This window comes from Chrysemys picta, chromosome 6 (assembly GCF_011386835.1).
Source record: "Chrysemys picta bellii isolate R12L10 chromosome 6, ASM1138683v2, whole genome shotgun sequence".
Lineage (NCBI taxonomy): Eukaryota > Metazoa > Chordata > Testudines > Emydidae > Chrysemys > Chrysemys picta.
The window spans coordinates 133,359,702-133,372,956 of record NC_088796.1 but is presented as its reverse complement, the minus strand read 5'-3'; the positions used below and the strand labels follow the sequence as shown (position 1 = coordinate 133,372,956).

The window sequence follows — 13,255 nt, the reverse complement described above, 5'->3', positions numbered from 1 at the left end:
TGGCCCCAATTTAGCAATTTAAAACAGATGAGTCCTGCTAGTGGCTCATCCTTACTGTATCAATCCTGAGCTGATGTCGTCATGCCTGGAAAATTGTGACTGCTTTTGAATGGGATTGTGTAAAGGGTGTGATTCTGCAGTGCATAGGGCACGCATACTTCGAGCACAGGAAATGACTGTTATATTTGAATTATGATCACAAACGTGGGAAGCAAAGTATTTGACCAGCTGACTGCCTTAAACTTAACACCATGCTGTCAAATTTTGTAAGTTTAATGTTCACTTTTGTGACCAGTGTAAAGATTATTTTTCGAATTAGAATAGCAGTTGTGATACAGGAAGTTCTTAGTTAATGAAAATTAGTGGGGAAGTAAAATATATCCTAAAAGTGCATAATTTGCTTTGGATTGGTTTGGGAAAAGCTAGAGAAGTCTGACTAGGACTGTGAAGCACAAAAGAACTCAGAGAAAGTGAAGAAGCTAAAATCAAAAAGGCAAAATGGTCATTTATGGAGATAGGGAAAAATGCCAGTTTAATGAAAAGTAGGCAGTATTTTAAACATATGGGCTCATACATCATCCTCTTCCAGATGCTACAGAAGATTCCCCCCCACCCGCCCCTTGAAATTGATAGGATAGGTGACGTTTGTAATGTTTTTAAAGACATCTAATTTCCACAGGACCTACGTGAAGGGACTTAAGTGCTTTGAAAACTTTAATTATTGAAAGCAAACTTTCCCCTGAAAAATATAAGTAAATATATTTTTAGCTATGCCTGGGTGCATATACGTGTTTGTATTAGCTATTATTTCAGGTTGTACATTTTTAAATATCTAGAGTTTTAAAAGAACTAAATCTTAACAGCTAAGTCTCCATTATTGGCTATTTTGTTAATTCCATTTAAATGTATCGATTACTGCACTGAGAGGTGATAGCATCTCCTCACTCTCTCTCTCTATATATCTTTATTTTATATTAAGTACATGAGAAAAAGCCTGGCTCATATGATTTGCCAATTATGGTCAGTTAGTAAGTTTCCATTGTTTACCTTCTCAGAGGTAAATAATATTAAAGTGTAGAACTACATTAACCAATCAGTTTACATATGCAGATAAATGCATCATGATGACATGCATCATTTCAGCAAAGCTTACTGAACTTTGATGAGCCCCTGAGTTACATATGCTGTCTATCTGCTTCCTGACTGGATCAGGAGTAGATGATAGCATCTTCCGGACTTCTCTCTTCTCCTCCCACTTAGAAAGTTAATTTAAAAGGAAAACTGCTGCCCTTCTGAGACTCATGGCCTTAGTCCAGATTTTCAGAGATTCTGAATGTGTGCAGAAATGCATAGAGCACCAGATTCCGCCACACTGCTGATGTTGAGCATTGCTTTTCAGTAGGGCTAGCCACAGGGGAAAGTATTACTCAGTTTGAGTAAGCTTACCAGAATTAGATCCCATGGGGAGTTTTTGTTTTGGTGAAAGTAGTGATTTATTGTCCCTCCAGGAAAAAATATGGACCAAGGTAAAATTTGGTCAATATATTCTTCTCTGCTCAATCAGTGCTGATGTGCACCTTAACAGAAGTAAATTTCTAGTAATGTTCAGAATGCTAAGTACTTCCGCACAGCTGCACTGTGGGACTAGAACTCAGAATGTGAGCTCATGTGCCCTTCTACTTGCTTCTTATACATCTGCTGTTACACATTTGAAGAATATCTTGCATTCTAATAACAGTAGTGGTGCGAGCTCAGTTTTCACTTTGCCTTTTTTTTATTATAGGTCACACTTCAGCATAAAACGTGAGAATTTAAAAACTGAGATTTCTCTAAAATGTCGTACAGACAGGAATTGGAGAAATACCGTGATCTGGATGAGGATAAGATCCTTAGTGCATTGACAGAAGAAGAGCTCAGGACACTGGAGAATGAACTGGAAGAGCTAGACCCTGATGTAAGTAGATTTTAAATGATCTCTAGATGGTAAATTCTGAGCAACAGTGACACAAACCTTTATATCTTTTGGGGTGGATCTATCAGTATTTACTTCTTTAATCTGCTAAACTCTCTGTCCATCTCCTGAAACTGTAGTTTATATGGTCTGAATTCATGACTTTGTGTGTTCTTTTTATTTCATTCAATGAGTTATGTGAGAAATTTAATACTTAAGCAATGTAATTGCTCCTCTGAAAAATACAGGCCATTCATGCTGTTACACAAGGTCTTACTCCAGTTTCTCAGTGCTCCTGTGAATACAATAGCAGGTGAAGCCAAGCAAAATCTGGAACTGGAGCAGAGGTCTGCTAAAGTGCAGTGTTACTGAACCAGCTCTTTTCTGCTGTGATGGGTAAAGTGCCAGCTTAGACGGAGGGCCAGGGTCTGCTAACTTTAGTGACATCAAGTAGTTTCTTATTATGCTAGCAGTCCCATTGATTTCAGTGGTATCACTCAGAGCCCCTATTCGGTGTAAGGATGGAGGAATTGGGCCGAACGTTTGCATCCTGTTTAAAAACCCTCCCAGCCCTGTCCCTGTCTGTAGAACTCATGCCCACAAGATCCAGATCCCAAAGAACCTATGGTATGTATGCTATCCCACTGACTTAGCTAGGTGATAATTCATTGTTCTTCCTGCAACACTGTCTAGAACAGCAGCTGCTGCCACTGAGCCTGGGCAGAGAGTTCAGAACATTAGCATCCCTGGGCAGAAGCACTCCTGCTGATCCCAGCTCCTCGGAGCCTGTTTAAAAATACCCTGGCTCCAAGGAGATGGTGAATATTCCACCTACTCTGCATCAAGCTTTCTTGGAGATGGCACAATGGACTTGGACCCTGATCCTGCAAACCTGTACACACATGAGTAGCCCCGTAAGTTCATGGGAATTGTGCAGGTGTGTAAAAGAAAACAACTCACGTGCATAAGCGTTTGCAGGGTCCAGGTTTTAGTGAGGACTCAGTAGTTTGCCTAGTTTTAAGAAAATATTTGCCTGCTGAGCACATGCTGTTCAATGTTTCGATGGCATAACTCTGGGCTGTCGAGCCTGTAGGGAGGACAGGGCTGGATTCCATATTTGTTTATAGTCCATGAGTTGGGATATAAATTCAGGACCTCCCCCATTGTTGTCAAGGGGAGGTTACACACCGAACATAGGGAGAATGTGCCCTCCAGGCAGTCTACACTCGTGTTTATTGTTTATTCAGTCCCTTATTGTGACATTCAGCATCACGCTGACAGAATTTAGGCTCCCTTTAAGCCCTGCTACTGCTGCTCTTTATCCTTCTGCATAGCCTGCCCTCCTTTCTCTGCCCCTTCTCTCTCCGCATCTCCTCCCTTCTTTCCCCCACATTTCCTCCTTCCCGGCAGCAACTCCCACTTCTCCCAGGTTTCGCTCCCACCCCGTCACTTCCCCTCCCTGTGTCCATTTCTGTGTCTGGGAACCAGGGCCAGCTCTAGGTTTCTTGCCGCCCCAAGCAACAAAAATTTTAACTGCCCCCCCGTCCCAGCCCTGGGCTCCTCGCCGCACCCCCCTGCCGCCCCAGCCCTGGGCTCTCTCCCCCCCCCCCGCACCCCCTGCCACCCCAGCCCTGGGCTCTCCCCCCTCACACATACACCCCCTGCCACCCCAGCTCTGGGCTCCCCCTTACCGCCCTACCATTGCCCCCCACAGACACCTCCTGCCGCCCCAGCCCTGGCCTCTTCCCCCCCACACACACACCCTGCCGCCCCAGCTCTGGGTTCCCCCTACCCCCCCACCATTGCCCTCCCCACACACCTCCTGCCGCCCCAGCCCTGGGCTCACCCCCCCCCCCACCTGCACACTCCTTCCGCCACAGCCCTGGGTCACTGGTAACTCACTCCCAGGGCAGGTCATTCAGCAAAAATTTTAGATGTGCACAGGACACAGACAGGATTGGTTCCCATATGGTTACAGAACTGCAGTAAAGTGGAACAATTTTCAGCTTGTGTGATTGGAGGATATCTGGATGCATATTATAAGACTGTCCTACATAAATGAGGAAAAGTTGAGGTGCCTTTATTATTCTTTTGTTCCACTCGTTCTTTCTATGGGGAATTTGCCAGTGCAATATCACTGTCTTCCTTTTAAACAAACAAACAAAAGGCAATGGCTGTTGAAAATAGCAATTCCAGTCCTAATAACCACTGGGAAGCATTTCTTGCTCAATTTTATCCTACTTTTTCTACAGCAGGTTACAGTGGGTCAGTATATTTGATTTGGGAGAAATGAAGTAACAGCCGCCCAAACTGAGCTTGAGCACTCCTGAATTTTGAGGTGTTCAAATCTGGAAGGCAGGTGCTGGGGGGGGAGGGCCCTGTGGCTCCACAGGGGAGCATGGCAGCATGTATGTAGCAGCGTGTCTGGTGCTGTGTGAAGCCAGACACGCTGGTCTGAGTGGCACGGTAAGGGGGCTGGGGGATTGGATGGGACGGAGGTTCGGGGGGGCAGTCAAGGGACAGGGAGAAGGGGGGGTTAGATGGGTCAGGGGTTGGAGGGGGCAATCAGGGGACAGACAGCGGTTGGATAGGCATGGGAGTCCCAGGGGTTTGTCAGGGGACAAATAGGGGGTGGGGTCCTAAGGGGGAAGTTGGGGGGGGGTGTCTCAGGAGGGGGCAGTTGGGGACAAGGACCAGTGGGACTTAGATGGGGGGTGGGGTTCTGGGGGGCAGTTGGGGCAGAGGTCCCGGGAGGGGGTGATCAGGGAGCAGGGGGGTTGGATGGGTTGGGGTTTCTGTGGGGGGCAGTAGGAGGGAGTGGATGGGGGCAGGGTGGGGCTACCCTCCCTCCCCATGGAGTGTCCTATTTTTTGAATGTTAAAATATGGAATCGCTACTCACAGTGCAGCTCTCCATTCACAGCAGGCTGCAGCATGAGGTCTCAGCTTCCTCACTCCCTCCCCCTCTTTCCTGTTGGTAGTGGCCAAGGGAATGCTGGGAAATGTAGTTCTTTCCCTGCTCCGGGGCTGGCTCTATAGGCAGGGAGCTAACCAAGGAACTACAGCTCCCAGGGCCCCCTGCTGGTTCTCAGCTCCCAGGCTGGATCCCTGCCGCCCCTGCAAATGGGCTGCCCCAAGCATGTGCTTGCTTTGCTGGTACCTAGAGCCACCCCTGCTGGGAACGAGGGGAAATGATACTGACCTCCTTTGTGAAGCTCTTTGAGATCTAGGGCCAGGAAGTTCTGTATAAAAGCTAGGTGTTCCTGTTGCTCCCTGTCCACCCACTAACATGATCAGCAATAGAATAGTTAACTTTGACACTAACGTGTCATCCCTCGGCTTTAGAATGGGTAATGCAGTGAAGTGAATAGGGATTGGGAGTTTGCCCTTTTGAGTCACAGTTCCAGGCTCTCTGCAGACTCTGGCAGATGTTGCTGCGTAGCTTACACTTGGGCCCCATTTGGAAGCTAATCTCTGCAGGCATGAGGGCTAGAAACTTACTTCTGTAAATGAAAATGGAGATTCCGCAGAAACAGGTGCACTACACGAGTCCATGCTAATGTGATGCAGGAGACCCTCTACCAGTACTTTGCCACTGCAGCAACCGCAATGGGAATACATTGCTTGGTCTCCAGTGCAGTGCATAAGAATGTACAGTGGAATCTCAGTTTTACAAACACCAATTTTACAAAACAACCTGTCTACAAGCCATTTTTCTTGAGAGAAAATACAGTAATCACATAACAAAAGTGATGTCACTGAAGAACAAGTCAGCATCCTTTCACATTCCAGTGCCTTCAGTGCATTGGAAATCGCTTTGCCGAGGTCTGAAGGACAAGAAGAAGACGTTGCGGTGCACCTACTGTCCTCTGGAGATGATCCGTTTTATAAACTTTTTGATTTTATTAACTGCACACTCACCAATTAGTGTGTAAAACTGGGGTTCTACTGCAGGCTGACTGGTTTGAGTCACTAGCTTCCTGATACAGTAGAACTCCTATTTGATTATTTCCCCCCCATGGGGAACAATGGTTTGTATAACTGGTCGTTCATAAGACTGGTGCTCATCAAATCAAGGTTCTGGTGTGTGGAGTAATGCTTGAGGTGGGGCTGCAGGAGGGAATAGGAGTGACTCTGTCAGATCATGGGTTCTGTCGTGTACCTCTCCCATGTGACATTCATGGTAGCATGGCAGGTGGGCACTCACTTGTACATGATCAATAAAAAGGCAGGCCCCTTTAATAGCAAACTGGGGTTCAGGGAAGGCAACAGCGTGCAGGTTCGTAGAGCGGAGCTCTGTGGCGACCAGCCTTTGCAGACAGTCCAGCAGACATGGGGTATGAGGAAGGTGTGGGGAGCATCGCCCCACTACACTCTACTGTGGACCTGTCGCTGGTGCAAGCTAGTGCCAGGCTGCTGGCCTGACTGCTCCTGGGCACTTTTCTTATGGCAGCTTGGAAACCCTCCATGGTTTGTTTTAAGAGTTAGGCCTGGCTTGCTATCTTCATTGCCTGGTACATTGCAGGCCCTGGGTGTGTGTAGTTCCATCCGCAGCCTCAGTCTGTCATCATCCTACAGCTGCCTCTTCATCCAGTTTCTCCTGCATTGCTTCACATGCTGCCACTGTCTCACTACATCACCAGGAACATTTCACCTTTGACAAGCTGGGCAGAAGCAGCAGCCGGAGCAGCCATGGTGATATGCAGGGCCCCTTTGTGTTCACTCTAGACACTGGCGTTGAGGCAAGTGTATTGTTCCGCCATGCTTGCTCCTGTTGAGTAGTGCGGTAACTCCACAATTCGTCCTGCCGATTTCAAAGGGAACAGAGCCCGGAGTCAGCATGTGGTTAACCCCCACTAAGCTTGATCACATACTTAACTTTAAACACACATTTAAGTGCTCTGGAGGTGGCCAGAGGGGAGAATTTTCAGACTATGGGTTACTGATTGCGGGTAAACCTTAGAGAACCTAGTCTGAGGTGTGTAGAGTGATGCTTGTTGGAGTCAGGAAAAGCACAGGAAGGCAGAAGGAGTGGCAGGTCTGAGAATGTGCGAGGGAAGTTGACCGTCCTTCTAGGTGGCATGACATCAACATCACAGTTAAGCAGCTGGGCAAGAGGTTATCCCTCCAGGCACAAGGTGAATGGAAGAGAGATCACAAGTGGAATGGCCCAGGAGCACGTTGTAAAAAGTTATCCTGATGTACGGGACAGTTCCAGACAGAAGGACACGTATTTACCTCATTGTTCACTTCTGCTCCCAATCTGTCTGCACCCAACTGGGGTCTCAGTCTCTGCCCCAAAGGGTGGCCAGACTAAGACAATCTTTTTGTCCTGTGTCTATACAATGCCAAGCACGGTGGGATCCTGGTGCACGACTGGGACTCCTAGGCACTACAGCAGTACAAATAATGATTTATGTGGATCCTAATGTTGTATCATCTGTATGTGGCGGTAGAAAGATCCCTCTTCTGCTACAGTGTCTGCGATTGTTCATTGAGAGAAGGCCGGCGTGACTGGGGATGTGCCCAGTAAAGGGCAGTTTGGTTGTGACAGAGAACGAGGCTGCTGCGGGTAGGTGCACCCTGTCACGGAGGCATTCTGAGTGTGTTCAGGCTGCAGGGTCCTGACCATCAGAGCTGGCTGAAAAATTTTGATGACACTTTTTTCCCAGTTGAAAACTGCTGTTTTCTTGGAACTAAAATGTTTCATTGGAATGTATCAATTCAACAAAAATTACCCCAGGAAGAGGGGAACAGCCCCCCCCCCCGAATAGCCAGTAGCCCTGTGATTAGCGCACTCACCGGGTATGTGGGAGACCCTGGTTCAAGTCCCTGCTCAGCTTGATTCTAACTGCTGGGCTATAGAGCTGGTCTCTGTCAATGTCCACTGCAGTAGAAGGGGGCCAGTCTCCTTGGGGACAGGCTAGCTCAAGTGGCCAGGAGGGAGTTCAACTAACAGCAATAGGGGAGGGTAAAAAGAGGGAAGATCTGAGCACTCAGCACAAAATTGAGATGTTGAGAATAAAATTAATCAAGGAACCAAAGGCACGAAGAGAACAAATTCTTGAATAGCCTGGACAGCAGCGCTGTGAACCTGGGGCACAAACAACAGAAACTGGAATTGCTCATTTATTATTAAAGCCTAGTGGGAGCGCCACCCCTCTCCACTCCTAGCGCCTGCCCCGGCTGCTGGCTCTGTGCCTGGGAATCCGGCTGCTGGCCCCATGCCTGGGGATCCAGCTCTGCTTCCGGCCGCGGCTGACAGCCCCGCGCCTGGGGCACCGGCTGCCAGCCGAGGCTCCGCTCCAACCCCCACCCACAGCTATGGCCCCAGCCTCGGCTCCCTTACCCCTGTCTGCGTCCCCCCCGGCCCTGGCTCCAAGGGGCGGTGTGGGGGTTGCAGACAGGGGTAAGAGGGGGTGCGCAAGGTAAATTTAGGGACCACTGCTGTATTGGTTAAAAAACTGGGTTAGAAGGGAAGTGAAGGCAGTTATAAAAATATATATATTCTAGAAAATGGAGAATCTATGGCTAGCAGAGTTAAGGACAGGAAGGAGTTTTTAAAGTATTTTAGGAACAAAAAGAATCCTGACAATGGTTTTCATAGAATCATAGAACTGGAAGGGACCTCGAGAGATCTAGTCCAGCCCCCTGCACTCAAGGCGGGATTAAGTATTATCTAGACCATTCCTGACAGGTGTTTGTCTAGCCTGCTCTTAAAAATCTCCAATGATGGAGATTCCACAACCTCCTTAGGCAATTTATTCCAGTGCTTAACCATCCTGACAGGAATTTTTCCTAATGTCCAACCTAAACCTCCCTTGCTGCAATTTAAGCCCATTGCTTCTTGTCCTATCTTCAGAGGTTCAGAAGAACAGTTTTTCTCCCTCCTCCTTGTAACAACCTTTTATGTACTTGAAAACTGTTATCATGTCCCCTTTCAGTCTTCTCTTCTCCAGACTAAACAAACCCAATTTTTTCAATCTTCCCTCATAGGTCATGTTTTCTAGACCTTTAATCATTTTTGTTGCTCTTCTCTGGACTTTCTCCAATTTGTCCATATTTTTCCTGAAATGTGGCACCCAGAACTGGACACAATACTCCACTTGAGGCCTAATCAGCGTGGAATACAGTGGCAGAATTACTTCTTATGTCTTGTTTACAGCACTCCTGCTAATACCTCCCAGAATGTTTGCTTTTTTTGCAACAGTGTGACACTGTTGACTCAAATTTAGCTTGTGATCCACTATGATCCCCAAATCTCTTTCTGCAATACTCCTTCCTGGGCAGTCATTTCCCGTTTTGTGTGTGTGCGCAACTGATTGTTCATTCCTAAGTGGAGCACTTTGCATTTGTCCTTATTGAATTTTAACCTATTTACTTCAGACCATTTCTCCAGTTTGTCCAGATCATTTTCAATTTTAATCCTATCCTCCAAAGCACTTGCAGCCCCCCCCCAGCTTGGTATCATCCACAAACTTTATAAGTGTACTCTCTATGCCAGTCGTCCCCAACCTTTTTCTGATGACGAGCCACGGAGGACCGTGGCGGCGGACGAGCATCCGCCGAAATGCCACCAAGAAGTGGCAACGTCAATAGGTGTCGCCGCCGAAATGCCGCTGACCAGCAGCATCATCCAGAGGCATCACCGCCGAAATGCTGTCAAAAATCGGCGGCGACGCCTCTGGATGACGCTGCTTATTGGCAGCATTTCGGCGGATGCTCATCCGCCGGCCCGTATGCAGGCGCACTTAGATGCCCCGGCGGGCACCGCGTTGGGGACCACTGCTCTATGCCATTATCTAAATCATTCATTAAGGTATTGAACAGAACCAATCCCTGCGGGACCCCACTCATTATGTCCTTCCAGCATAACTGTGAACTACTCTGTGGGAACGATTTTCCAACCAGTTATGCACCCACCCTATAGTAGCGCCATCTATGTTGTATTTCCCTACTTTGTTTATGAGAAAGTCATGCGAGACAGTATCAAAAGGCTTACTAAAGTCAAGCTATATCACATCTACCGCTTTCCCCCATCCTGTTACCCTGTCAAAGAAAGCTATCAGGTTGGTTTGACACAATTTGTTCTTGACAAATCCATGCTGACTGTTATTTATCACCTTATTAACTTCTAGGTGTTTGCAAATTGATTGCTTAATTATTTGCTCCATTATCTTTCCAGGTACAGAAGTTAAGCTGACTGGTCTGTAATTCCCTGGGTTGTCCTTATTTCCCTTTTTATAGATGGGCACTATATTTGCCCTTTTCCAGTCTTCTGGAATGTCTCCCGTTTTCCATGACTTTTCAAAGATAATTGCTAATGGCTCAGATATCGCCTCAGTCAACTCCTTGACTATTCTAGGATGCATTTCATCAGGCCCTGGTGATTTGAAGACATCTAACTTGTCTAAGTAATTTTTGACTTGTTCTTTCCCTATTTTAGACTCTGATCCTACCTCATTTTCACTGGCATTCACTATGTTAGGCGTCCAATCGCCACCAACCTTCTTGGTGAAAACCAAAACAAAGAAGTCATTAAGCACCTCTGCCATTTCCACATTTTCTGTTATTGTCTTTCCCCCCCTCATTGAGTAACAGGCCTACTCTGTCCTTGGTCTTCCTCTTGCTTCTAATGTATTTGTAGAATGTTTCCTTTTATGTCCCTAGCTAGTTTGATCTCGTTTTGTGCATTGGCTTTTCTAATTTTGTCCCTACATACTTGTGTTATTTGTTTATCCTTTGTAATTTGACCAAGTTTCCACTTTTTGTAGGACTCTTTTTTGAGTTTTAGATCATTGAAGATCTCCTGGTTAAGCCAGGGTGGTCTCTTGCCATATTTCCTATCTTTTCTACACAGTGGGATAGTTTGCTCTTGTGCATTTTTGTCCATTACTAGATGAAAATGGTAGAATAATCAATAATAATGCAGAAAAGGCAGACATATTTAATATGTATTTCTGTTCTGTATTTCTGGGGAAGAAGCAGGTGAAGTCATATCATATGATAGCACTCTCTTCATTCCACTAGTATCTTAGGAGGATGTTAATCAACAACTGCTAAAGTTAGACATTTTAAAATCAGCAGGTCTAGATAACTCAGATCCAACCATTTTAAAAGAGCTGGCTGAGGAGCTCACTGGACTGTTAATGTTGATTTTTCAATAAGTTTTGTGGAACTGTGGAAGTTCCAGAAGACTGGAAGAAAGTTAATGCTGTGCCAATATTTAAAAACGGTAAATGAGATGAGCCTGCCAGTATGACATCAATCCCAGCCTAGAAAATGGAGTAGCTGATACAGGACTTGATTAATAAAGAATCAAAATGAGGGTAATATGATTAATGCCAATCAACATGGGTTTATGGAAAATAGATCCTGTCAAACTAACTTGTTACCTTTTTTGATCAGATTACACTTCGGTTGATAAAGGTAACGGTATTTGTCTTAGTACCAGATGACATTTTGATTAAAAAACTGGAAAGAGATACATTTAACATGGCACACATTAAATGGATTAAAAGGCTGTTTAACTGATTGGTCTCAAAATGTCATTGTGAGCAGAGAATCATCATCGAACTGGTGAGTTTCTATTGGGATTCAACAGGGGTCTGTTCTTGGCCCTCCGCTATTTAACATTGTTATGAATGACCGGGAAGAAAACATAAAATCATCATAAAGTTTTCATATAAACCCAGAATTGGAGAGTGATAAATAATGAAGAGGGCAGGTCACCACTATAGAGAGTTCTCAATTGCTTGGCAAGCTTCACACAAACTAACGAGATGTGTTTTAACCTGGCTACATGTCACTGGATACCTCCAGGAACAAAGAGTGCAGGCCGTACTGACAGGCTGGGGAGAGTATCCTGGAAAGCAGTGATTCTGAAAAAGATTTTGGGGTTGTGGTGATGGATAATCAGGTGAACATGAGCTGCCAGTATGACGTTGTGGCCAAAAGGGCTAGTGAGATCCTGAGATGCATAAACAGGGGACTCTCAAGTGGGAGTAGAGAGGTTATTTTATCTCTATTTGGCATTGGTGCATTAATGCTATGTCCAGTTCTGGTGCTCACAATTCAAGAGGGATGTTGATAAATTGGGGAGGGTTCAGAGAAGAGCCACGAGAATGATTCAAAAACCTGCTTTGTCGGGTATGTCTACACTGCAAAGAAAATGTCAGGGCACCAAGTCACAGAGCCAGAGACAATTGACTTGAGCTAAGGCTGCAGAAAATAGCAGTGCATATGCTCAAACTTGTGCTGGAGCCTGGCTCTGAGGCCCTCCCCCGTCCCTGGGTTTCAGAACCGGGGTCCAGCCTGAGTGGGGATGTCTCCACTGCTGTTTTTAGTCCCACAACCTGAACCCCACAAGCCTGCATCATTTGACCCGGCTCTGAGTCTCAGTGCTATGGGGTTTTCTTATAGATTCTAGGACTGGAAGGGACCTCGAGAGATCATAGAGTCCAATCCCCTGCCCTCATGGCAAGACCAAATACTGTCTAGACCAGGGGTCGGCAACCTACGGCACACGAGCCAATTCTGAGTGGCACGCTGCCTGCCCGGGGAGAGGAGGAGGAGGAGGGGTGGAGGGGCCGGAAAGCGCCACGCTGGGGGAAGAAGGGGGAGGAGGGAAGTTTGGCTGCTGCAGGACCAAGCTTCTGCCTCCTGCCCCCGCAGGGGAGAGCGGTGGGGGGGGGATCCTGCCCCCCCGCCCCACTCAGCCCCCCCCCCCCACCGCTCTCCCCTGCGGGGGCAGGAGCTTGGTCCTGCGGCAGCCACGCTCCCCCCCCATTTCTTCCCACAACGTGGTGCATTCTGGCCCCTCCTCCTCCTCCCCCCTCTCCCTGCCGGCAATGGCCCTTGAGAGAGGGAGGGGGAGCGGAGCAGAGCCGAGCCAAGCGGCAGTGTGCACACAGCTCCGTAGAGCAGGCAGAGAGAGGTAGGGACGGGCCTTGGGGAAGGGGGTGGAACAGGGCATATCCCTCCCAGCTCCCTGCCATCAGCCGCTCAGGGCAGGGGGCTGGGAGCACCCCCACGAGCGGAGCACCCCAGCCCTCTGCCCTGCACCTCCCCGCACACCCAGCCCTCTGCCCTGCACCTCCCCACCCCAACACACACCCATCCCTCTGCCCTGACCTCCCCACACACACACCCAGCCTTGTGCCCTGCACCTCCACACACCCTCCAGCCCTCTGCCCTGACCTCCCCCCAACACCCAGCCTTGTGCCCTGCACCTCCACACACCCTCCAGCCCTCTGCCCTGACCTCCCCCCAACACCCAGCCTTGTGCCCTGCACCTCCACACACC

General features: G+C 47.6%; 1 protein-coding gene across 9 annotated transcripts in view; it reads left to right on the top strand.

The window, feature by feature from the left end:
- Window positions 1-13,255, top strand: part of TMOD1 (tropomodulin 1) — a 108,685-nt gene that overhangs the window by 13,816 nt on the left and 81,614 nt on the right. For 6 of the 9 annotated variants that reach the window (XM_065549912.1, XM_065549911.1, XM_065549910.1 and 3 more), the window contains exon 2: window positions 1,784-1,954. In XM_065549912.1, coding sequence (XP_065405984.1) covers window positions 1,835-1,954 — 120 coding nt within the window. In that variant the 5' untranslated portion in view covers window positions 1,784-1,834. Of the gene's footprint in view, window positions 1-1,783; window positions 1,955-12,778; window positions 12,887-13,255 lie in introns of those variants that run through there. The other 3 variants (XM_065549913.1, XM_024108518.3, XM_065549914.1) reach the window with 3 other exon arrangements.